Source organism: Alternaria burnsii, assembly GCF_013036055.1.
Source record: "Alternaria burnsii strain CBS107.38 chromosome Unknown 732, whole genome shotgun sequence".
NCBI classification, from domain to species: Eukaryota; Fungi; Ascomycota; class Dothideomycetes; order Pleosporales; family Pleosporaceae; genus Alternaria; species Alternaria burnsii.
The window spans coordinates 375142-400466 of NW_024066113.1; the positions used below are offsets into that span (position 1 = coordinate 375142).

The window sequence follows — 25325 nt, forward strand, 5'->3', positions numbered from 1 at the left end:
GAAGCACGTTTCTTTTGATGAACTGGGTTCACGCTAATTTCCGATGATACCTAACTCCTCAAAAAGAGACGTGCCTCTTGCATGTCTCACTGCAGTATGCATATGCGGGACGATCTGATGTTTGTTTGTTACACAGCTGATTGCAAAACATTTGTCGCAATTGTTCTCTAGAGCTCTCTGTAGTTTTCTTGATTGGTGCATTTTCCAACAGTCCTGCGTTGAGCACTCTTGATCTCTTCAACAGTCGCTGTTCGTCTCATCATAGACGAAATCACATGATGGAGGCGTTCACTGATATCGATAGCGGGATCGTCACGACTGCAGCAGCTATGACCTCTAGTGCGAAGCCGACCACCACGCCAGCCTCCGTACCAAACAAGAACGCCGCATATACAGCCACCAATACCACTCCGCTGTCGTCGCCTAAAAAGCACGGCAGTCCCTCGACTCCTGATCAAACTCCATTGCGTCAACGCTTTCTGCGGGCAGTCTCTATGTCGCCTGCGATACCGTCTCGCCCATCTATGGAGCGCCGCAAGACTTCTGAGAAGGCGCGCGACAGCCCAATCGTAGTCCGCCATACACCCAAGAAGACAAACCAGCCGCCGATGAAGCTCGAAGTTGGCCAGGGTGCGTTCTATTTTTCCATTGAACTACCACCCAGTAAAATCACAAGCAAGAGGAGCGGGACGACGGGTAAGAGTGGGACGCCCAAGGGAGAAGAGTCGCCCACGAGGACGCGGACGCCTAGCCCATTGAAGAATGCGAGTCCGACGAAAGAAGACGCAGCAGGTACGCCCACAAGGACGACACGCAACCCGCTGAAGCGAAGAGAAACAATCCACCAGAGCCCAGCAAGACCCTTGTTTGTTACACCAACGAAGATGACACCCAAGCAAAACCCGGATCCGCAAACTCCAGCCCGGAGAACGCCCAGTCCACAAAAGACGTACAGCTCGGTGGATCAAAGCCCTGCCAGGATAGCTGTAGGGACGCCAAGGAGGAAAGTTCTGGGTGGCACGCCTGGTAGCAACCGACCTGGAAGTCCAGTCAAGCGATCGATCGAGCAGGACGACTCGCCTACAAATCCGATCAAGACATCTTCCATGTTGACGAACAAAGTTCAAACAAACCCGAAAGAAACATCCAGGAAACCGATTAGAGGCCTGACCAGTGTGGATGATGTACATGTTCCAAACGCAAACCTGATCGCGACTGCCTTCACCAGCCCACCACCCCGACATTCTGAATCCACAGAGCAGGCACCACCCCCAAAAACCAGCCCAGAGAACATCGGACAGCTCATGGCAAGCCTGATATGCGACAACAACAGCACTCATGACTGGACGTCTCCCCATCACGATAACGGAATAGTCTCACCCGTACCGACACCCTTGCGTAAGGCTGGAGAGAAGCTCAAACTAGGAGAGTCGCCCTCTTTCCTGCGCATGTCAGCCAATGAGACCACGACCATCACAAGCGATGACCCTGCCGCTGATATCATCAAAAAAAGATCCTTGTTTCGGCATGAACCTGCGTCAACCGAACCACAAGAAGGCCGAAACAAGTCGATTGAACGCCTATCGCCTAGACTTCCGGAGGAGGCCTCGTCATCTTCAATCACAGAAGATCAGGTGGCCAGGCTTGATCATACTGCAACCACGCCACAAGAATTGCAATCTGCCTTTCCATTACGCCAAGCTGATCCGGGATCCCCGAGTGCAATAAACGCGATGCGCAGGTCACCAGCCCCATCACGTCGTTCACTTTCATACTCAAAGCACAGGTCAGAAAGGCACCAGAAAGAATCGTCTCAATGGGAATACCAAGCCAGAGGGCTTGGAATAGACAACAGTCTACCAAAGTCTTTCCTGCCCGTGCCTGCAAGCCATCAGAGACGGGCAGGCACTGATCCAAGCGTGCTTCTGAAGACGCAGAAAGATACGGTAAATTTGGAAGCGACTATGTGCCGTTCGGCAGGAGTTGTCGACCCAGACGTTTGCGGACCTCTGCACCTGAACGAACTTCTTGATATGCCAAAAAGCCTATTCGTGAGAGATCAACAGGACATCGAAAGCCCAGGCACCGATGGCACACCAGAGTCTCTCAGTAGAGCCGACTCTGGCACCTCCTCGCTTCAGGCAGTGCAAGCAGATGGCGAGAAAGGCATTGAAAGACCAACAGCGACACCAAGAGTATCAAGTGCGCCACGCATACCGCGGTGGAAACCTGTTGGTGCAACGCCGGCACTGGCGAAGGATGATCGCGTTGCTACAGCCAAGCGAAAGGACCCTCAGAGTAAAGGTGCAGACAGAACGGTGGCTGCGGGAAGAGCTCGTCCTCGTGCAGGGAGTGCAGTGTCAAGACCAACCAAGTCTGGTACAGTGGCTAGCACGGCTCGTCGAAAGACGCTGGCGACGCCTGTCAAACCGACATTACCTGTTGAAGCTACCAGCCATAGCTCACCACACAGCCGAATACCGTCTCTCACGTCTGCTAATACAAAAAGCCCCATACCACCCGTACCAAAAATTCCACGAAAGCCTCTTCCTGGAACTTCGGGTCCCGGTAAGGCCGTTGCAGCGCTGAAAGAACGTTTACCAAATGTACCATCTGCACCCATCAATCCTCGCCCTGTCCCCACCCGAAAGCCTCTTCGTCCATCCGCTGTAGAACCATACAACCCATCAGCGGACCCGCGACCGTACGAACAGAAGTTCGCCAGTGCGGGAGACATCGCTGATCGCCTCGCGGGATGGCATAACGAAAATCGGAAGAAGGCTGAGGCAGATCGTGCCAAAGTCCCAACTAGGCCACTCAACAAGACTCCTGCGAGAACCCCACTGAGAACCCAGCCAATTGAGTCGACCACACCAGACGGCTCCCCTGACAAGAACCTCATTCTCCTCATGGAGACGCCGGCGTCCACTGAACCGCTCTCTCCCACCAAAGATGCAAAGTCAAGGCTGATCTCGACTAAGCCTCCGCCGCCAACAACACCCAAAGCCAAGACCCGCGCCCCAGCACCGGCACCAAAGACTCCAATCCCCAAAACTCCAGCACTAGGCGCCCGCAAAGCTGCTGTCAATGACCTAAGGCAACCCATCATGGCTGGCGCTCCCAAAACCCCAGTGAATCGCCGTATGACAGTCCTCGATCGTAACGCAACGCGTACACCAAGCAAAGATATCGTGAGCAGCCTAGATGCCGCCATCGACAGGAAGATTGCGGAGGATGCAAGGAGGGGTCTAGAGTTCACTCCTGGTGGAAACAGACTGAGGGATCTGTTGAACGCGAGGGACAGCTACTGTATTGAATGAGCTGCAGGAGTGATGGAGATGACGGTGTATGACTATCTTTCTCAAATGCAATCAGGGATGAATGGTCGGCATTTCATCACTCTAACCGCGGTATATCTTTGAAGGTGTAAATAGCATGTAGGTCCTCTCCTAGGGTGCATGTCAGGATTTCCTTATTCGGCAGTGTTGCAAGAAAGCGATATGCATCCGCAGTTAAACATCAATAGTAAACTAGTAATACATCGGTAATACAGTACATATGCTTAGAGTCCAAGCTATCGATCTGCCGTTGTTCTACCAGAGCTTGATGGCGTACGATATGGAAGATCTATACGCTCGCGTTTCTTGCAGCTTTGTTTGTCTCTTCCTTAGCAGCCAAGATATAGCGACGGCTCTTCGCAGACCAGACCCTACAAGCCTTTTTGACGGGTCCTAAATTCTTGGCGGTAATAGCCTTCCTATTCACACAAGACATACTCAGTCTTCCGCTGATGCACCTAATCTCAACACGCCAATATCCAATAGCTTGTGTCCGATTGACGAAGTTGTGGAAGATGCGGAGTTTCTCGAAATCACTGGCTTCAACATCGACCTTGGCACATAGCTGTAGTTCGATCCAGTCATCATAATGGGTAGAGTATGAACAAAATAATTCAATCCGGAATTCACGAATGTAGTACATCGTAGTGATAGTTTCTTCCCACGATCCGCCGTAGAGAGCGAGATCATGATAAGAGTTTTCCAGGAGCAAAAGAGAAAGCTCACGTCCCCATTTTCTTTGCCCCGGTGGAGCTGAATGAGTGAAAATGGAGAAGGGAAACATACTCAAATCCGTACGTAGGAGAGGAAGAAGATCGATTTTGGCAGTTGGTGTATGTACGTAGATGACGGAAAGGAAATCTCCTAATGAGGTGATTATGGAAGCAGTAAGAACCGGATCAGGGAGAGGGAAGACCTCGAGGTAGTACGAAACGTCTTCTATGTTAACGAGCAGTCGAGGAACTGTCATGTAAAGCGGCATAAACTCGCTGCGAAACATGCGATTTGTTTGGGCAAGGCCGATGTACTGGCGACCAGGATTGCGGTCCATCAGGAATAGGCCATCAAAATCTATCGTTTTCAGGTCCTCAGAATCGAACCAGCGTAAGCAGATCTCTTTAGGTCCTTCATCTTCGTTGATGGCTTCGTATATGCGGTTGCGCAGCTCTGCATACAACGTTAGCAAGATACAATGCTAGCAAACAAGAAGCAACACACACCACCAGGCAGCGCCAGGAAGCGAGAAGCTACGGCTGGCTTCGACGAATCGATCTCAGTCATGTCGGTACCCATGGCTGTACACATAGTCTAGCAGGAGAGCACAGTGTCTGGCTGGAGAAATACAGTTGAAGATAAGGTGATAGAGAAACGAGTCACAAATCTCGGCAGGAAGTGAGGTTACACTAAAGCGGGCACGGACACACGTTGAAGGTACAATCAAACTGTGCAACATTCACCTGGTAACTTAGACCCACTTTTGTTTTCATTATGGTGTAGCCTTGCATTTCTAGGTAACAGCTGGACCCACTTACAACTTTCACAATCATCCGTCAATGTCTAACTCGAGCATCAGAAGCCAAACAAGTCATTCTACACCGAGCTCACTTCCACGTCTTCAGCGCCAACTAGCTCACCCCTCTCATCTCTCTCCCATTCACACACACCCCAATCAGTCGTCTTACAAGGCATGCAGGCACTTCCGTCACCCAAGCTGCGACAAGCATCCACACCCAGCCCCCTAGTCTTACACCTCTTGCAGATAGCAAGCTTCTTCCCCTTCTTGAGCTCATCTCTCCAGTTCTCGTCATCCATGATACGGTAGTTGATGCCGTTGAAGCGCCAAAAGTCGTCGCTGGTGTACATCAGCTCTTCGACAGGAAGCTCTTCACCGTGCATGTATGGCGGGATAAAAGACTTTCCCGATGGAAAAGTCTCTCGCGAAACAAGGAAGTGGGAGTTTGTACTGTAGGATTTGAGCATCGAAGCGATCTTGTAGGTCGCTGCGCGGTCGAAGAAGAGTGCGCTCAGGAGGTGAGCTTGTTCTGTTGCGTCGACAATCTCGAAGAGGCGGAAGAACGAGTGATCCGAGAACTTGAGGTGCAGTGTGAAGTCATCTGCCAGTGTTCTTGGAAGACAGACATCTACAAGTGATGTGAGAGAGCGGAAGGCGATGTCGGATAACGAGCGCAGATCGTGACCAGAGTTGATTGAGATGGCAGAGTCGAGCATCTTGAGGGATCTGAGGGCTGGTGGAAAGCCGCTTTGCCGTAGGTAGTAGTACAGATGTGATTCAAAACCCAACTCGAGGTACTCTAGATCAACGAGGGAGCGTAACTTCTCAGCGCCTTCAGGATCCGTGTCGCGCGGAGTCAGATGGCCGACATGGCCACCGCAGTGTGTCAGACGGCGCAGCGAGTGTGCTTGCTTCTGCAACGCAAGGAGAAATTGACGGGAAGACGTGCGGCGTTCGGGGTCCATAGATGGTTGGCATTCCTGGAACACGTGGAGTCGCTCTCCAATTGACAGCTCCTTGAGAGCTTTAGGTAGGCTCAAGACTTCATCAAGGAACTTTACGTTGACGTTACATTCGATAAGCGTTAGAGACCGGAGAGGCGTCGTCTTGGTTTCCGATGCGGATATTCCAAGTTCTCCGTCAAAGTCCAAACACGACAATGTGATGTTCTGTAAGCTTGGATGTTTAAACATAGCAACGGCGCGGCCTAGTTTATATTTGTTGTCTCCCGAACCGTGTGCGTGTAGGGTCACTGCGTCTTGTTAGCCAGGCTCCTTCGTACCGAAGCTTCAACTTACATGATTGTAGCATCGGCAGCGTCATCGGCATTCCGGAGCGCGGATACACTGATGCTGCAAGCAAGTTTGTATAATCAATCCTTGAGTACCCATCAAAGTAGATGCCGCCGTGTTGCCATTCCACGTTGTTCGGGCAAGGACTCTCAATGTGCAGATGGCGCAGTTTACTCATCAGGCTCAAAAAGTGGTTTAATTCCTCTACGCCATCGCGATATGTATCGTTGTATCGAATAGCCAGATCTTGGATATAGTCCGTCCGGTCATCCCTTTTGTCAAGTGCTGTAGCAATGTTGCGTGCATGATCCCCTGTCAAAACCTCTAATTCCCGCCAGATGTAGGGTTCAACGAGACCTTGGAACCGCGTGCATGTCGCGGAAAGGCTACAAAGAGCGTCCTGGTTGTCGATGTGATCGATAATGTTGAGGAGTAATTCATCGACAAGGCGCAAAAGTCCGTTCTCAGCTGGGCCAAGCATAGTGGCTCCGGGTTCTTGACGTGCCTTTGTGAAGGTAAAACCGGAATGACGCGTCTTGCGTTTTTTGGCTCCTGCAAAAGATATACTTGGCATCCAAATGTTCCTGAACTAGTCCTAAAGTTGGTTAAGAGGAGTGCGCGGGGAGTATGTAGGTTTGATGATGGTCGTGCAGGCGGAGATAAAGTCGGAAGTACTTGCTATTCAGCCAACAGGACCCCGGGATGATGTCAGGCACTAGTACGAATAAGGTCTAAAGCACCACGTGAAAAGAGGCATCTGGGCATCAGCCCGATATCGTCTTTCGCTCTTCTACCACTTCATTCAGCGGATGACATATAATGAAATGCTGCGTGCTGTATAGTATATATACCATAGTGTTGGCCGTCCCAGTAGGTGAAGTAGCCACGTCAATGAACGAGATTGCATAGTCATAGATACATCTTGTGAAAAGCACATTTGCAGCAGTGTCTATCCAGCAAACTAGTACGCATGGATGGAAATACTGGTAATGACATGTGTCTCTTGTTGCATTCGATGCTAAGCCGAATGAACCCCAAATCCTATTGCATCAACCCAGGTGTATGTACATATCAACCGATTAGTCCGTCTGGTTGATTACAGCATCCTACTCACAGTCAGCGTTCGTTCACATTAGAGAATACGCATTCAAACTCACCCTAGCAACTCCATAAAGCGGCTTGACACCAGTCCAGTACTCAAACTGATGCACGCCCTGTCCAACAAGCACCTCCAACCCATTCACTGTCTTCCACCCATTATCCATCGCAAGCTGGATCAATGCTGTGACAGGCGGTTTGTATGCCATCTCCAGCAAAATTCTCTCTGGACCCGGTTCAACATCCTTGACACTCGCCTTACCCTTCTCGAACAACGTGCAGAGTGTTTCGCGGATAGCAGCGTCAATGGGTTGGTCAGCAGGAATAGTTCCGATGGCAACTTGTGGCGTGCTTTTCATGGATTTGACTTCTTCCGGTGAGCTGATCACATGTAAGTTGTATTCAGCGGGGAAAGCGTTCTTCAAAGTCGCCATCTTCGAGGGGTTGCGGCCGAGGAGGTAGATTGGTCCGTAGCCCATTTCCTTGAGTGCGTGGATGGCAGCACGACTTGTGCCACCGCCTCCGATAACAAGGGCGGAACCAATGCCCAAGGCACCTGCGTTACGCAGGATGAGTATCATGCCCAGGTAGTCGGTGTTGCGACCGATGAGGCGGGTGACCTCTTCACCAGTGGTATTGTCGACTGAGATCTCAGGGACGATGGTATTTAGGGCACCGATTGCTTCGACTTCTGGACCCAGGCCATCGAGATGGGGTACAATATCCTGCTTCAAAGGAATCGTGACACTTCCACCACCAAAATCTGGCGAACGGATGATGTCTCGAATGGAGCTTGCATCAGTAGTCTCGTGACGACCGTAGATATGTGGGAGTCCGGTCTCGCGGAACAGTCTGTTGTGCAGACGTGGGCTGGGACTTTGCGCAATCGGTGAACCGAAGATGAAGAACTTCTTTGACGGAATTTCCGCCATCAAAGATAGACCGCGGCGAATGTCCGCTGCTGATAGCTGACCTGGGGCGGCAGCAGAGGGTAGGAGTGGATGCGAGACAGGCGTCATAAAACCGTTGAGTATTCTGCTCAGCTTTCCATGCTCACCCATATTGATGGCGATCAGAGGAACGGGATGCGCAGTGTTTGCCCAACTCTTGAAATCTGCAAGCGCAAAGTTGTCCTGAAGAGAGCTAGCGACGCCAACAAGTTTGATGACAGTACCATACTGCAGCGCACGGTTGTAGTACTGCATCCACGAGCCATTCGTCCAGTTGAGTTCGCCTTTAGGGTCGTGGTGACTAGCGATGATTTCCGAGAATCCACGGGTCTCCGACACCTCGCGCAGGATATCTTCGGGCATAGTCATCTCCAGATCCACAAACTCACAGCCAAGCCGTAATGCTGTCCGGTACAGTACAAGAGCTTCATCGTATGCCTGGTCCGGGAATCTGCCGCCTTGAGCTTTTGTTCGCAATGTGAATATGACGGGTATGGATGTGACAGTCCTTAGTATCGTCAATTGTTCAATAACGAACTCTGGTGTGGGCAGGCCTTCTTGACCTTCAGGGTCCTCCAACAAGTCGACCCTAAGCTCCACAGCATCGGATCCGACAACTATTTCTGGCAACGTCTTGATGTAAGACTCAAGCCGGGGTGCAGATAAGCAGACGAAGAAGGAATGCTTCTTCTTCCTGAGCGCTTTTAAGGTGGTAGCCTTGCCGGTAATAGTGTTCAGGAAACGAGCAATCTCTCCTTGTGTCTGAGCAAGCCCGCGAGATCCCGCGACCTGACTGTGGAAGCGGTAGTTGCTACACTCTGTGTACCAGTCCTTCCTTCGCAGCCACACGCCCATGATATCGTCTACATATGCTGGGCGTGTCTTGTCGATTTGTAGGAAGGCGACTACTGCATTGATGTCTCGTGTGACAAGTAGCACGATGCCGCCACTCTTCTGATAGTCTACGAGGATTTTCCGAGCCTCTGGTGTCTCGACAATTCCACCGCCACAGGCAAAGACGTGTCCGTTGGGCTTCTCTTTGACAGTTTGTGCCAACATCTTCAGTTCCTCGCTTCGGAAGCCTTCCCAGCCCTGTGCCTTGATCAGTTCAGGTATGGTCATGCCAACATGTTCCTCGAGTGCAGTGTCCAGATCAATGAACGGACGGTTGAGCGCACGAGCTGCCCAACCACCAGCGGTTGTCTTTCCGGCGCCGCGCATGCCAATGATGAAGATGGACTTTTGCTCAGTTCTTGATGCAGCCTTGTGTGCGTTTGGTCGCGGCGGCAGCTCTACACCCGAAAGCTCGGTCTTGAAGATCTGATGCAAAGAGTCCCAGTATCCAGGCCATGTCTTGCCCGTACATTCCTTCTCAAGGATGAGAACAGGTGCTGGTGCTACCAATGACAGTACAGCGAAACTCATGGCGACACGATGATCATCATAGCAGTGGATACCAACTTTGGGAGCTTCGAGCTCATAAGCCTTTCCATCAACTTCGATACCATCGTCAAACTGCCTGCAGGTGACACCGAACTTGGCGAGCTCATCTTCCATGGCTTGGATTCGGTTGCACTCTTTGACACGTTGGTTCGCAATGCCATAGATGCGAGTGGTGGTCGTGCTGCCATTTGATGATGCCACTGCTGCTAGTACTGATGCTGTCAGGAAAGCATCCGTCATCGGTTCCATGTCGATTTCCTTGACGGCCTTCAACTCACCACGAGGCGGACCCGTGACGGTTGTGGAAGTCTTGGACTGTTCCACCTTGCAACCCATAGGCTTGAGGACCTCTACAGCAAATCGCGCATCACCTTGCAGGGAGCCAGATCCGATATTTGGCACCGTGCATGTCGTACCTGTGATAGCTGCGATAGCAAGAGGGTAGGTAGCGGAGCTAGCATCGCTTTCCACCTCATATTCAGAGGGGTTGGTGTATGGTTTGTTGGGAATGTGGTAGGTGTTGGGATCATTCTCAGATCTCTCGACCTGCACACCAAAGGAGGCCATCATGGCAATGGTCATATCAATGTATGGTTGAGAGATGACCTTACCGCCGACTAAGCGCAGTGTTACTGGCTTCTTGGAGTATGGCGCGCTCAAGAGGATGGATGATACGTATTGTGACGACACGTTGGCAGTGAGTTCAATCTCTCCTGTAAAGGAATCGGCACCGAAGCCACCACATGCTGAGATACGTAGCGGAAGACTGCCTTCGTTCTCTTGGTAGTCAATCTCCACGCCCATGGTACGGAGAGACTTGACGAGCGGACCAATGGGTCGCTCCTTCATGCGCGCGTTACCAGTGACAACTGTGGATGTGACGCCTTCGACAGGCTGGCAGAGTGCGGTAACGGAAGTCAGAAAACGTGCGGCAGTACCAGCATTGCCAAGGTAAAGCTCGTTACTAGAGGCTTTGAGGTTGCCACCGTTGCCTGTAACTACTAGCTCCTTGCCATCGTTCTCCCATGCGAAGCTAGCACCTTGCATCTTTGCCAATGCGTCCAGCATGACTTGTGTGTCATCCGAGTGCAGTAGATTGGTGATGCGACATGAGCCAGTTCCGAGCGCGGCAAGTACCAGTACGCGATTTGAGATACTCTTGGACCCGGGAGGCCTACATGTCACATTTAGGTCGGAGGGAATGCCGGGATGTACGGAGATGCTCGGTGATAGAGCAATCTTGATGTCGCGATCCTCAACCGAGCTAGCCTTCTTCTCATATGTCCTGCCAATTCCCGACAAAAGCACAATCTTCTTGGTCTTGCCTGCGTTCTTTTTGTCTACAGCCATGATTTTGATGAGCTCGTCTACGGGGCAATGCTTGTTGGCCGACCGTTTCCGCACGGTCTTGTCTGAGAGCGATGTAGGTAATCCGTAGCTCGCAATGCACTTTGTCAAGCGCGCGACTGCAGAGGGGTCTAGTACGCCCAGGTATCTGGCCAACTCAGCCTCCTTTACCATTCCTATCGCGACGCATTCTCCGTGGAGAATCTGGGGTGTAAGGATGGCTTCGTAAGCGTGACCGATCGAGTGTCCGAAATTTAGCAGATTGCGCAGTCCGCCTTCGCGTTCGTCGGCGGAGACGACTTCAGCCTTGACGCGTACAGATCCAAGCACTATGCGCTTCAGTATCGTGGCAATGTTGTCAAAGTTCCTGCGGCCATTGACGGGCTTCTGGTCGATGGCAGCCAGAATGGCATCGGCGTTGCCCTCGAGTGTTGTGAATTCCTCCTCATTCCAAATTGCCGCCGTCTTGACCACTTCGGCCATGCCATTGATGACCTCCCTCTTGGGTAGCGACTCAAGGAATTGCAGGTCGATGTAAATCCTCTCCGGCTGCCAGAAGGCGCCGACCAAGTTCTTGCCCGCAGGCACGTCAATGGCTGTCTTGCCGCCAATGCTCGAATCGACCATGGCCAGCAATGTCGTGGGTACATTGACAAACTTGATGCCGCGCATATACGTTGCCGCGACATAGCCTATCATATCCCCAATGACGCCTCCACCGAGGGCTATTATGACAGTGTCGCGCACACATCCCTGCGACAGCAGCCAGTCTTCTACTGCTGCCTTTGTATTCCGCGACTTGGAAGTCTCACCGGGGGATATTTGGTACGCGAGCAGACGTGGCGACGAGGAGAGCGAGGACGCGGCCGAGGCAAAGGCGCGCTCGAAGACGGGCGTATAGAGAGGGCCGATGTTGGTGTCGGTGATGAGGACGTACGTCGACGAGGGAATGTTGGTCAGCAGATCCTGGGCGATGTAGTTCTGCCAGATGCCGTAATCGACGACTATCGAGTCTTTGCCCAGGATGGTGACCTTGGTGGGCTCACCTTGCGCTCCATTGACGCCTGCCATGGTGGGCTGTCGCGGTGCGAGTCAGACTTCGCACAAAGAGCAGGTGCGGCCGCCAGATGCTAAGTTACAAGAACTGGGTGTACCAGATGGTGCAATGGGTTGTAAGTGAGTATCAAGTTCAGCACATCATGCCAGGGAGATTGTGGGTGTGAGTCAGGCCACGCAGTACACTTTTTGCTGCGTTCCTCGAAATCAAAGTGCACCGCTACCGGACCTGCATGGCCGACATGGGTTCCCCACGTCATCCCCCGACCTATCACTTACTCCCTTATTCTCTCATCCAAACGCCAAAACCCTGCGCCACAAAGCCGATCGGCAGCTGGAGACTACAATGTATCGCGCATCTCGAGAGATACACATGTGCATCGCGACCCTCGTACAGAGTTCCTTCTTGCCGTGACCCAGCGCGCGTCATGCACGTCGCTCGAAGCGCTGCAAAGCTTCACATATCGCATCGACACAGATTCTGAGAACGCCGGTCGCCGATTCCGCCGTCTTACGCTCGGTGCATGTTTTGGTTTGGAACCTGTAAGCCTACGATGAGTCAGAACAAGCAGCAACAACACCATGGAGCTGTTTGCTAGCTACATCCTCATCTAGAAATTGGGTGAACTCCAATTCAGACCTTCCACAGTTCCGCAATGTCGACTCCAGTCAAGGTGCTGGTGACTGGCTTTGGTGTTTGTCGACGTCTTTGATCCGATACGTCGCTCAGCTAACGCACTCTCAGCCGTTCCTTGATATTACGAAGAATCCGTCCTGGGAGATTGCACGGCATCTACCGTCATCCGTTACTGGCCCCAATGGCGAAACCATCACTATCATCGTACCAGCTGAACCCATTCCAGCAGCTTACCACAAGATACTGGCCCAGGTCCCGGTGTTGATCCAGGAACATGCGCCTGATCTGGTTGTGCATATGGGTCTTGATGTCGGCAGCGGACCCGGAGTATTCAAACTCGAACGGAGTGCACTGCGAGACGGCTATCACGATATTCCAGATATCGAAAGGCGCGTCTTTACCAGAGCAGACAACAAGAAACTGTTTGGGAAGGCATCATCGTCTCTAACAACTACTCTCGACATCGATGCAGCAGCCAGGATATTGCAGGAAGCTTGCTTTTCTCTCAGCCTCTCAACTCCGGCAGCTGCGCCAGAGAATGTCAAGGTCAAAGGCAAAGGCAAATCAAGAAAAGCTATCGAAGTAAGACTCAGCGATGATGTGGGCTCGTATGTATGTGGTTTCAACTACTACATCAGCCTACTCGAGATGCAGAAGCGTACCAGCAAGCGGGACGATGTCTTCTTCCATGTGCCTCAACTTGAGTCCAAGGAGCATATTCAAACTGCTGTGAAGGTGACGGAGGAACTAGTCCGAGCGCTGGTGGCAGTACGGAAGCAATAGAGAGTGCCACGTTCCTTTTCCCCTCTTTTCCCTTGTGTCGTTGCCATTCCAACGGGTTCTGTGCAACGGACGCATGGCAGGCAGGGATCTCCACGTGGAGTTGTACCGGTCAATCGGTGCCTTGAGTCTAAGTTGGCAGTCTTGATAGCTTAGTATCGGGTCTCCAGATCGTGGTGTGCCCTACTGCTGTGAAGCCTAGGGTGCAGTGACTAAGCGGATGCGCCTTCCAAGACGCGCTGTCCCTGCCCTCATTTTATCTACCATCAGCTTCGCCTCCACATAATTCATCGCACGCCACCATCGTCATTGTCAGCGGCGCCATACAACTACACATATTCAAGACGCTGGGCACCTGTTCGGCGCTTGGCCATCTTTTGCATCCTTTTGCCCGCTCTGCACACCAAGCGTGCTTCGTTATGAGGATGCGAAAGCGCACCATACCAAGCATCATCTTTCCGCACGAGGCGCAGCACTGCTGCAATGTTCCAATCCTTAACCTCGAATCAACGCGTTGATACGCGAGAGCGACGTACATTATCACCGATGGACCCGGCTGGGCAACGACATTGATGGGCCATCAAAGCGCCTCACGTCGCGCAAGAACTTATCACGAAGTCTCTACAGAGTAATTGGTATATCGCTTGACGCAAACCCGGCGAGCATGCTGGCTATTTTGCTACTGCCTCGCTTCATGAGCAACGTCAAACGCGCAAAGGATCACTCCTCTGTATAGCATACAGCCTGCCAAGGGCATGAACGTAGGCTAAGCACTTGGCGACTTGGAATTCGACATGACAACAACAACAACAACTGCGGAGTAAAGGAACGCAGCATTCGTGTGCGATCTCTCGGACTAGGCACTCTTCACCAAGTTGATAGCGCTCTCCGGTCGAATCATAGCTTGTTCATATCCCGGGCTCCAAGACATGCGGGTCCTCAGCATGTGTACACATGACGATGAGAATCACCGAGGCCGCTCTATCTGTTATTCAGATCCTAACACTCTATGGAAAGGTTCAGTTTATACTGTGATGAAGTAAAACAATTCTTTGGACGTAAAGAGCTTCGACGTGATGGAGAAGCTGTAGGTCAAGGACCTCGTTTTTGTACGTGTAGGCTATGTATAATAGATGCATAACACTAACCAGTATAGTATCCAGGGTTGCGACTACTGTTTGAGTGCACATCAACGGTGTGATGTTGTAACGTAGACGACGCGAATCTATTCCTACCAGGGACCTGGTCGCATTGAAGCGATCCACACTCGTCCTTGCCAAACTCAGTTTAGATCCCAAGAAGTCGAAGATCTTGGTCAACCATCATGATCAAACAAAGCTTGGAAGCACCGCAGCGGGAAGCGTCCAAGCATGCCAGGACGGAAGAACGGTTATCGGCACTTCAGCAATGAGATTTTGAAATGCGCTTCGGTCTTTCTGCCTGATCGATTGTCAACGGCGCGGCTCCGGATGCTAAGATCATGGCACCCCCATAATCCCCATGGGGCCGGCGCGACTTCCCCAAGTGTTCGGATTATAAAGTCCAAGACTGGTTCCAGTTCTTTCGGCACCGTCAACGACGATCGCCGCAACTCTACCTCTCTGTCGGAAGCTACTCTCCACTTCAACTTACAAGCGATAAAGTCGCCGTTTGTTGCATTTGCAGCATGAACAACCACGCCCAAGACTCCGTGGTCAACGGACCAGAGTTCAAGGACGAGAAAGCCTCTGACATATCGCCAACCCCGCCTCTCAAGGTAGAGGATGTCGAACAAAATGGATCAATGGTCGAGATTGATGCAGCCACTGAAGCAAGACTATTGAGAAAGCTGGACATTCGCATCGTACCCATGATCTGCTGGATCTACTTGATGAACTTCATGGACCGAGGTCTGTATACATCACTCATCCTCAGACCTCGACTAACGATCCTGTAGTCAACATTGGCAATGCTCGTCTTTACGAAATGGAGGCAGATCTTGGTATGGACCCAAACACCAACCAATTCCAGATTGCAGTATCTATTCTATTCGTCACCTACGTCATATTTGAGACACCTTCGAACCTCATCTTAAAGCGAATGAAGCCGGCGCGGTACCTAGCCGGTCTGATGTTTATGTGGGGCTTAGTAGCCACATTCTCAGCCTTTGTCACCAACTTTGCTGGGCTCGTAGCTTGTCGCCTTCTCTTAGGCATGTTCGAAGCAGGTCTATTTCCGGGCGTCATTCTCTACTTGAGTATGTTCTACAATCGGCGCAATGTCAGTCTGAGGCAAGCGTGGTTCTATGGCACATCTGCACTAGCAGGTGGATTAGGGGTGAGTGCAGCCTGTTCATATTCAATGAATGAGACTAACGGGCGTAGGGTGTCGTTGCGTATGCTATCGGTGAGATGGATGGCGTAGGTGGTTGGAATGGATGGTAAGAAATGTCCCCGTACGGACTGCATGTGAGACACACACTGACTTCGCACACGTTCGTTTTAGGCGCTGGATCATTGTCATTAATGGTATCCCAACCGTCCTAACCGCCATTGCTGTACCTTTTGTCCTTCCGAACAGCCCAGAGACCGCGAGTTTTTTGACCGAAGAGGACCGACGAAACCTAGTCTTGCTTCGCATGAGGGAGATTGGCCAGACGACAGCCGGTCAAGAGTTACTGAAAGAAGATGTTATGAAGGGTGTAAAAGACTGGAAGGTATACGCCTACGCCGTCGCTCAATTTGTTGGGCTTGGCATGCTTTACAGCTTCTCAGTGTTCCTACCCACTATTATCAATGGCCTTGGAGGCGGGTGGAATCGCCAGGTGGTTCAGGCTTTGACTATTCCTGTATATATTGCCGGGTTCATCACCTACGTCGCAGGGGCCTACTACAGTGATAAGACTCAAAACCGAGGCTTGTTCTGCATCGCCGGGCTTACTGTCAGCATGATTGGATACATCTTCCTCATCGCTAACAAAGTAAGTACCCGAATGCTTCGAGTCTAAACCTATTGTACTAACGGAGGCGTAGGGGCTTGGTCTCAGCTTCGCCGGCTGCTTCATCGTCGCTCTCGGTTTATGGGTAGCCACCGGTATCGCCTTCTCCTGGATCGGCGTGAACAACCCGCGATATGGGAAGCGAGCCTTTGCCAGCGGTATGCAAATTACCATCGGTAACTGCTCAGGTGTTGTGGCGCCTTTCTTGTACGCCGCCGAGGACGCTCCTGAGTTTACTGCTGGCTACGGAGCGACCATCGGACTGCTGGCACTTGGTATCGCCATCTATGTTGCGCTGCATCTCTACTTCCGGATGAAGAACCAACGCAAGCTTTCTGGTAAAGAGGATTGGAGGATCGAGGGGAAGACTGAGGAGGAGATTGCGGAGATGGGCGAGGATAACCCGAGGTATTTGTACACTATCTAGGGTTTTGTTCTGCTTCTTGTCAAGGTATCCAGACCTTGTGTTCGTTTCCTATGCCGAGATAAAGTAGCTAGTCGCGGTATCCGAAATACCTAGTAATTGATGAGAAGATTCCATTTCATGTATTGTTATTGGTGCTTGCTGCATTCACTAGTGTACTGCTTGTATAGAAACATCCTCCGAACCCAACACACTTCTACACAACAGTATTTCACGTCAAGATACCTCTCGCTTCAATTTGTAATCTGTGTCGCACGAGACGATACTATACCGCTTTCCAAAAGTCTTCTGGCACGCTCGACATCGAAGGGTCAAAAAGTAACGTCGCTATGAACACCTGCCTGCCACAAGCCAGTCATCCATCCCTGTGGTAACTCTTCTGGCACCTCTGGTCTCACAATTCGAATCTCGAGTCTTAGACACTGTCTGATCTTGTAATGCTACCTCCGTATATATCGCGCACATTCCATCATCTTCCACGACCAAACAAACGCCTATCGGTTGCCAACACAAACCACAAACAAGCTCCCCATGCTTGAAAAACCAATCCAGAAAGCAAATCAAGATCTACCCCGCAATCTCTTGGAACCCAATATCGCAGCATTCCGTGGCCAGCACAGCACTACCTCGAACTCACCCAAAGCCTTTACAACCTCATCATTTTCACACTTGGCTGTGACAACAAGTATTGTCTAGCAAGTTAAAAGCAAGATACTTGATTGCTCCGCTCTTCTCGTCGCCCAGATCCCCTGGACCAAATCCATTCAAACATCGAGAGCAAAATACATTCCAGTCTTGTGCGAAGACTTCAGCTACACCATAGAACCTACAGAGCACCAAAACGAGCTCTTTGGTGCAACGCACGATACAAAGCTTCGAGGAACAAATTGCGACGAGATGGAGCCAGTAGAACGCAAGTACGACGACTTCAATTCTCTGAATCGCCATAGTAGTAGGCACAGTTCATCGTCAAGCCAAACTACAGTCCTATCAGACAGATCCAGCTCTACACGGGCAGCTGATCAGAAGGAAGAACCGGATCCGCATGACAAACCATCCACCGAAAAGGAGGAGAATACTGAGGTAGATGACACCGAACGTCAGTTTGACAGTGGGTATGAAGGAGGTGAAGAGAGTCAAGGGGAAGGAAGTGAGACGTCTAGTCACACATTAGGACGGTCGGAGGGTTCCAGCTGTACTCTGGGACGAGTCAAGGATGAGGACCATGACATGAAGAGTGGTGAGAATGGGGACGAGCACACGAAAGAAGGTGTGTCTGATGACGAGAGTGACTTATTTGCACAGAGCTATCGGAACGGCAGCAGAAAGTGAGGAACATATCAACGGCCCTGCCAGAATAAATGGTGAGCGCAAACTTGCTCAGGAGCTTGGTGTGCTTGGAAAGTCTGCACATCGACCCGGTGATCTAAGTGGAGTATTGCTACGTATATTTGTGTGTTGATACACGCCGTATACGGTAGAAAACGAACGTTGTGATGTCAATCACTACTCCATAAAAATTCCTACGACATATCGATTACAACACTAAGAAGACGACGGTGACAAATAAGCCGAGCGTAAATGATCAGAGCTCTATATTGATGACGAAGGAAGAACAAAGTGATCATCATCGTCGAAATGGAGGGTATAGACTCTTTCGAAGGTCGCATCGCCAATTTACTTACTATGGCGATAGCAATGGGTGATCACCGCCGCCTTCTGTCTGTAGCCCTCTCCCAGAAGCAATGGCAGTGGACATGCAATCTCTTAGCATCGGAACGTATCTCCGCGCCAATGGTTCATCCCACGGAGCAGAAGCGGAAGCGCGATTTGTTCCTTTCGGGTAGGAAGCATGGCACTGTGACCCAGACGGTGCTTGTGAAGCAGATGACAGTGAGTGTTTGCATTCGTCTCTTTCTGGAATATGTCCTAAGTTCTTCCAGAATGGCTCGGCGGCTACACAGGCCAGTGGAGGGGCCTTCTGACGACGAAATCTTCTAGGCTGAGGCACATCTCGCTCCGTGTGCAAGCTTTGAGTACTCGGACATGCTCGTCATGCATCTCTGTAGTATCTTCAACGTGCACCAGACCGCAATTTCTCGACCACCAAGGTCTGTGCAACTTGTAAATCGTCTCCTGTCTTTTCCGCTTGCTGTTCGCTAACACCGACGCGCCTGACTTCGAGCAAACTGCGACATCAGTTCAAAGTGGCGTTCGTAAGCGAATTCACGGAATAATCCAGAGTGGAGGCGTTTGTTCGGAGGACTGCGTAGCATTCTCATTTGATGGCGTCGCACGGAGCTGTTCCCCGATGCCTTTTCTTATTTAAGGGATCAGACTAGTTGGTGTGTAGGAAGTTGGAAGACGTGAGTTGAACGGTGCGCAGGCGGTTGCGCTACGCTAATGGCGACTTCCCGAGTTCCCGCCTGCAGTTCACTCCTCTTTCCCCGTACAACCACTCGCCCAGGGCCAGCGGCAAATGCAAACATCAACTCAACATTCGCATCGCGTATATGCGCATTAACGCTCATTTACCGCCTTTGACAGCTTCACCCATCTCATTTCACACCAGATTAGCTTTGCACCGCTGACAGTACGTTGTGGCTGTCAGCCTTGGACGTTATGACGCACCTTGCAGGCACAGCCTCAACTCGCGTGTTGCAAGCAGCTTTCACTGCCCGCGTCATCTACAACTGTGATAACTACAACGCATCTACATGGGCATGCCATTTCTGTATGCATCAAAGGGTATACCATGAACGTTCTAGACGTCCGGATGCGCAGTGGCTCAAAGTGTACATGACAGGCGCGCGGAACCCCGCAAAAGTAATACCTAGCCGCAACCTTCACATCCGCCAGGCACAATTGGTCCAAGATGTTACCAGCGCCAAGTATCGGCGACCCCACGCGGGACCTCCAGCAGGCTCAGGCGCGGCAGATACTCCAAGATAAGCCCTGGATTGAGCTGAGGGGCGGCTGACTGCAAACGGAAGACTGCCGTGTGCATCAGCTGCAAGCTATAGAGGTTAGCCTCCAACCTTGTCATTCTATCGCAACATTGTCAGCTTTCTTTTCTTTCCTCCTTGTTTTTTGTCGGTGTGTATCTACACCCTCTTCTCTGTCCACTTCTGTTCCTTGATAATCAACACCCTCTTCCTGCCCTGGATGCGCTTCGATAATCGTGTTCCCATACAACATGACCCTTCGTCGATCTCGCCTTCTAAACCTCAAGCGGCCTAACGGATAGCGACACTGGCGTCAGCGGCTTGACCGCATTGCAACTCGACAATGCCATTACCGTTCAATCAGGAATCATGGATCTGGTATACGTGTGCTGTATGTATGATCGGAGCAAGATTGTGAGTACATCTTCTACGAACAATGCCATTCTTTCACATGCGAGAGGCGTCCTTTGCTATCAAGAACAAGGCTTAGCACGCGATGCGCTGGCGGGCGAGGCTGTGGCGTCCTGGGCGCATTCCTCTCGCCGGTCGCTTCACTCTCTACTTACTCGCGCCTCACGGCTAGCATTATGGGAATTATATTTTCGTTGTAACGTATTAGTCTACTTTCTGACGAAATTGCCATACAGAATTTCACGGAAGATGTTGTTCCGATCTATCAAAGGTCTCCAGTTCGATGACTGGACGATGGGTCTCTTCGTCACAGGTGCTTACACGGTTATGATTGTACTTGCGAACCGATGGCTGAAGGTTCAGTCAAACCTTGAACCCGAGAATTTCGACTTCAGCGCACTCACCGTGGACGAACTATCGAAACGAAGATTCGGGAGCAAGCTCGTGGTTGTTGTAGAGCAGATGCACATCGCTGTGATCTGGGCGTGCAAAGCATGTCTTCTGATCATGTATCATCGCATAACACGGACAGCTCTTCGCAACGAAAACATCGCCATCAAGATTCTCGCCGTTTACACAGCACTCGGATTTGTGGTCATAGAAGTCCTCTACTTTTCAGCCTGGTGTAGACCTTTCTCGGAGTATTATGCAGTGCCGACCAGTTCATTCCAGTGCAATGCCTTGGTTCATCACCGCATCACCAAGGCTGTCTTCAACATATCCTCGGACTTGATCATGTTGTGCATTGCATTGCAAATGCTCATCCGATCGCTCCTTCCTATGAAGAGAAAGATAATCCTGTGCGGCATCTTCTCTCTGGGTCTCTTTGTGGTAGCTGCAAGCATCATGAACAGCTACTACTCTTTCAGCAACCCCTACAAGGCAACTTGGATTTACTGGTATGTTCGAGAGTCGTCAACTGCCATTCTCGTTGCCAATCTACCATTTACTTGGACAATACTGAGGGAACTTTTCGAGCTCGGCAATTTCGACGAAGGAAATCCACCCCCGTGGTCCTATCACTCTCCACGCACAGCAGGAGGTCGGAAGACAGCACAGCTACTTCACCAACAGTCTGCGACAACGGGCGCACGTACCGGGACGAAGCGCTCACCAAACAACACCATTGGAAGTAAGAGCATGACTTTGACCCCCTCAAACATCACGCAAACCAAATCGCCAGCCCTTAGTAATATGTCCGGATTCGCCGACAAAGACCTGCTTGAAGAAGCCATATCACCTCACGACTTTGCCCCTGCAGTTCTACGTACTGCAAATGACGGCATTGTCGACATTGATCTCGAAGCAGGCCATGTGGAAGAAGTAAATGCGCGACCAATCTCTCCTGACCATACTGAGCAACGGAACAAGCTTGCTGCGGTTCCTACCAAAATCACCGAAGATGGCACAGGCGGCTTCTACGTCAACGACCATCCTATTCCACCACCGTCGCGAGTGCATCTCGTACTTTCCATGAATGGAACGCGAGACAGCAGTACAGCGAGCACGCATCGAAGACCAAGCGCTACATCTAGTATGATTAGTGCTTACACAGCAAGTCGGCGCGGAAGTGCATCGACGCAGGGTGCGGCGGCTGGACACACAGTAGGCGGAGGGAGAAGCGCGAGGGACCGGAGGGCTAGGACGAAGCTGAATGAGTAAGGTACTTGATGGACGAAGTGACGAGTGCGATATACCCCTGTTCAGCGTCTAAAGGCTTCTACCTTTTGCAAGCATGCTGCCATTTTGTCATAGTCTCATGATTCTAGCCGTATTAGATATACCCCTATAGGCGAATGCCTTGCTATATGTAGACAAGGACCTGTAATTTAATGTAATATGATGGACTTCGTCTCAACGTGTGTCACATAATCCTGAAAGCAGAGTCTGAAGAGACTACGGTCGTCCAAAATCCTACACGAATGACATACAACAGTAAGGAAGTAAAAGTGATGGCGATGCTAGCACCGCTCTCATGGCACCATCTCCGCATGAATGATGTAAAAACACCAAATGGGCACTCTATTCTGAATGTGATTTGGACTAGGAAAAACACACACAGTCCATAAAACTAGGCAAGTTTCTGTAGTAAAGAACAGCCTACCCACCCAACGCCAGCCCATGCACGTATGCCTATAATGCAACGTTCAGGTACTTGATATACTGCTCCTCAGCAGTCTATAAACAGGACATAAAGAGAATGCAAGAGCAGAAACACCACATCCATATCCGTATCACTTTCGTAATCAACAGAAGGTTGTAGCATCTCTCTAGCAACAGACTAGTCCCATTCGAACCACATTGCCCTATCTCTCACACGGGTTTTCAGTAGCAGGAAGTGAGCGTAGCATAGCGGGACTAATGGTACGGTGTCCGAGGAAACGGATATTCGATGAATACAGATACTAACTGTAATCGAAAAGCACGCTAATGCTCTCACCATGGTGAACACGTCGGATGGCCTAGAAGATCGTTAGCATGTATTTTCAAAGCTATTTTTCATGGGAATTTGATCTTACCTCAGCAAAGACATTGCCGACCTCGAGAACCTCCAGCTTGGGGCACTTGCTCTTGTGGTCCTCCTGGGGCACCGTGTTGGTCACAATGACCTTGTCTAGAGCACTCTGGTTGATACGCTCAATGGCATCTCCGCTCAGGATACCGTGTGTAATGAGGGCAATCACCTGTGTAGCACCTTCTTTCTTCAAGAGCTTCGCCGCGCGGGTAATGGTGTTGGACGTATCCGCCAAATCATCAACCAGGATGGTTGTGCGATCGCGTACATCTCCAACCAACATCATGGTCGCGTTTTGCCGGTCGTTGATCTGTGTGGGGCGGCGCTCCTTGTGAATGAGGGCAAAAGGCATGCCGAGAGCGTCGGCGATGGCGGTTGCGCGCTTCGCACCTCCAGCATCTGGGGAGACTACAACAGCTTGTTGGTAGTTGGGGATGTTGAACTGGATGTATTTGCGGAGGAGGTGACGGCCATAGAGGTTGTCCACGGGAATATCGAAGAAGCCCTGGTACTGTGGATCTGGCAGTCTGTCAGCGCGTTGTCTTGTACTTGGACAACATGTATCCTACCGTGGAGATCCATGGTGATGACGTGGTCAGCGCCAGCGCAGGTCAACAGGTCCGCGATCAAGGTACCGGCTTGAGCAACCCATTGGCGGTATCCGACCTGGGGCTCGAAAGCAGGAGGCTTGGTGGTTGTGGGTGCGCGCGTGAGGAGACCTGGGGTTGGGGCAGCCGTGCCGTTGGCGCCATTGGCTTCCTTGCCAATGTCGAAGTAGGCAGACTTGTCGGATTTGTCCGACTTGCCCGAGTCGACCGTCTCGGAACGCTTGATGCCGTTCTGCTTGACGGGGCTCGTGGGGTTCCCGTTGGCATGGCCGCCGTTGCGCTCGTCCATCTTCATCCTACTGAGCTGGTGGTGCAGCGCTGCAGAGCCATTGGTTATGCCGGCGCTTTCAGCCTGGCCTGGGAAGGGCGTCTGCGGTCGCGAGTCGAACGTGTATGTGCCGGTCCTCGAGCGCCCAGGCACCTTGGAAAGGGGCGCGCCAGTCTTGTTGTATGGAATGTCCGACTGTCGCGAGTAGGGAAAGAGCGGGAGGACGGCGGTGATGCGCTTCGCAGAGGCGGTACGGCAGGCGGAGATGGTAATGAGAAGTCTGTCGGACGGTCAGGCACTTCACTCAACTACACCATGAGGATGGGCCTACTCCATCAGATGGTCGTTGACTGCGCGCAACACGAGCATTAGCGGGGTTCTTGAGAGGTCAAAATGGCACGCGGGCGTCGTGTTCGATCCCAGGTGCGCTGCAGTACCGCTATGGCTACGAGGACAATGCGCCGGAGAGTTTCGTACCTTTACCGCCGCCAGACTGGATGATGAAGACATCCTTTCCTCGCACACTCTCCTCAATCTCAACGCGCGTCTCGCCGCCCTTGAATTTATCAAGAAGCACCTTGGCCTTGGGTATGCCGAGGTGGTTGCAGATAGTCCTATCGCCAGTTAGTCGGGGCCGCAAGCGCGTTCGACTGCGACCTACTCGGTGAGCTGCGGGTGAGAGCTTCCGCCCAGTACCACGATGTTCCTCATGACGACGGCTGGTGGAGGTGGTGGTGTGGGGAGGTGGTCCGTTACTTCGCGGCGGGCAGTATAGCAAGAAGAGATTAGTGAAGGAGGGAGCCTTTGGCGGAGAAATTCCTCTTATCGATAGAGGGAAAAGATTTAGTCGAATTTAAGGTTTCCGCCCTGGTAATGGCTGGGTGGAGCAGTCAGCGCTCAGGAATTGGGCAGCATGATGAAAGATGAATGGTTCTGTCGTCACGGGCCAGAGAGGTTTTCGCTTCTTTCGGCGGTTGCAACTTTTTTTGCCGAACCCATGTTGCTTTTCCCACGCCTCTCACAGCCGCTGGAATGCTTCTAGAGCATGCAATGGCTGCAGTCTGCATTGCATGCCACAGCAAGCACACCGGATGCAATGACTCAGGTTCCACGCGAGCTATACTCGCCTTTATCGCCCACCGTAGCCGTTTCACATGTACTGGTTGGCGGTCAGTAATTGCGCCATCCTCAATGGCCGCTTCCCTGGACCAAGGGAAGGGTCTGGTAGCGCCTACCGAAGTCGGCTCCCTCACGTGCCCACCGGACTACTACCCAGGAAGGCGCTTTCGGATAACCATACTTGGTTCCCAAATCCTCAACTTGCATCCGGTCATCCACGGAATGTGCCCTGCAGCGGTCACCCAATGTGGTACCTTGCGCCCTTCCTTTGTCTTTAGCCGGCACCAAGCGTCCACTATACTCGCAGCTTAGCGAACGTGCCGAAGATAGGTCATCCTGGTCGAATCAAATCCTCAAGATACGTCGTCAGACAAACACCAGGATAGATTATTGCTACACACGGCTATCTAGGAACAATGTTTAACGGCCATTCACATATTTCAGTCTTTCTTCTTTCCCTCATTACAATGCTTATACAAACCAGCTTCATAGCTTTGTCGAGGTCACCATAGCGTAACATGGCGACTACGGCTGCGACCTCGATACTCCTGATGCATCTCATACCACTGGTGTGATACCCTATCAATCCTTCTCAGAGTGTGTC

General features: G+C 51.5%; 7 protein-coding genes across 7 annotated transcripts; 4 read left to right on the top strand and 3 right to left on the bottom strand.

Moving 5' to 3' along the window:
• Nucleotides 1–278: 278 nt before the first annotated feature.
• On the top strand, nucleotides 279–3320 carry GT037_005591 (uncharacterized protein; the record flags this gene model as incomplete). The annotated part of the gene is made up of 1 exon (XM_038930638.1): nucleotides 279–3320. One exon carries the CDS (start codon nucleotides 279–281, stop codon nucleotides 3318–3320), a length of 3042 nt encoding a protein of 1013 aa, XP_038786327.1.
• Nucleotides 3321–3627: 307 nt separating this feature from the next.
• Nucleotides 3628–6732, bottom strand: GT037_005592 (uncharacterized protein; the record flags this gene model as incomplete). Its single annotated transcript, XM_038930639.1, has 4 exons — nucleotides 3628–4505; nucleotides 4559–4633; nucleotides 5087–6103; nucleotides 6150–6732. Coding segments are annotated over 4 exons (2553 nt in total), but the record flags the coding sequence as incomplete, so codon positions are not given.
• A 490-nt stretch (nucleotides 6733–7222) lies between these two features.
• On the bottom strand, nucleotides 7223–12052 carry GT037_005593 (pentafunctional protein; the record flags this gene model as incomplete). Its single annotated transcript, XM_038930640.1, has 2 exons — nucleotides 7223–7249; nucleotides 7301–12052. The coding sequence occupies 2 exons, from the start codon at nucleotides 12050–12052 to the stop codon at nucleotides 7223–7225; spliced, it is 4779 nt and encodes a 1592-aa protein (XP_038786329.1).
• Nucleotides 12053–12693: 641 nt separating this feature from the next.
• On the top strand, nucleotides 12694–13457 carry GT037_005594 (uncharacterized protein; the record flags this gene model as incomplete). Its single annotated transcript, XM_038930641.1, has 2 exons — nucleotides 12694–12732; nucleotides 12783–13457. The coding sequence occupies 2 exons, from the start codon at nucleotides 12694–12696 to the stop codon at nucleotides 13455–13457; spliced, it is 714 nt and encodes a 237-aa protein (XP_038786330.1).
• A 1663-nt stretch (nucleotides 13458–15120) lies between these two features.
• On the top strand, nucleotides 15121–18840 carry GT037_005595 (mfs general substrate transporter; the record flags this gene model as incomplete). Its single annotated transcript, XM_038930642.1, has 8 exons — nucleotides 15121–15343; nucleotides 15391–15770; nucleotides 15818–15873; nucleotides 15939–16413; nucleotides 16466–16839; nucleotides 17668–18125; nucleotides 18477–18748; nucleotides 18799–18840. The coding sequence occupies 8 exons, from the start codon at nucleotides 15121–15123 to the stop codon at nucleotides 18838–18840; spliced, it is 2280 nt and encodes a 759-aa protein (XP_038786331.1).
• Nucleotides 18841–20460: 1620 nt separating this feature from the next.
• GT037_005596 (ribose-phosphate pyrophosphokinase) lies at nucleotides 20461–21873 on the top strand (the record flags this gene model as incomplete). Its single annotated transcript, XM_038930643.1, has 1 exon — nucleotides 20461–21873. One exon carries the CDS (start codon nucleotides 20461–20463, stop codon nucleotides 21871–21873), a length of 1413 nt encoding a protein of 470 aa, XP_038786332.1.
• Nucleotides 21874–22616: 743 nt separating this feature from the next.
• Nucleotides 22617–24313, bottom strand: GT037_005597 (ribose-phosphate pyrophosphokinase; the record flags this gene model as incomplete). The annotated part of the gene is made up of 6 exons (XM_038930644.1): nucleotides 22617–22673; nucleotides 22731–23245; nucleotides 23296–23882; nucleotides 23934–23952; nucleotides 24080–24216; nucleotides 24264–24313. 6 exons carry the CDS (start codon nucleotides 24311–24313, stop codon nucleotides 22617–22619), a joined length of 1365 nt encoding a protein of 454 aa, XP_038786333.1.
• Between the last annotated feature and the right edge of the window lie 1012 nt (nucleotides 24314–25325).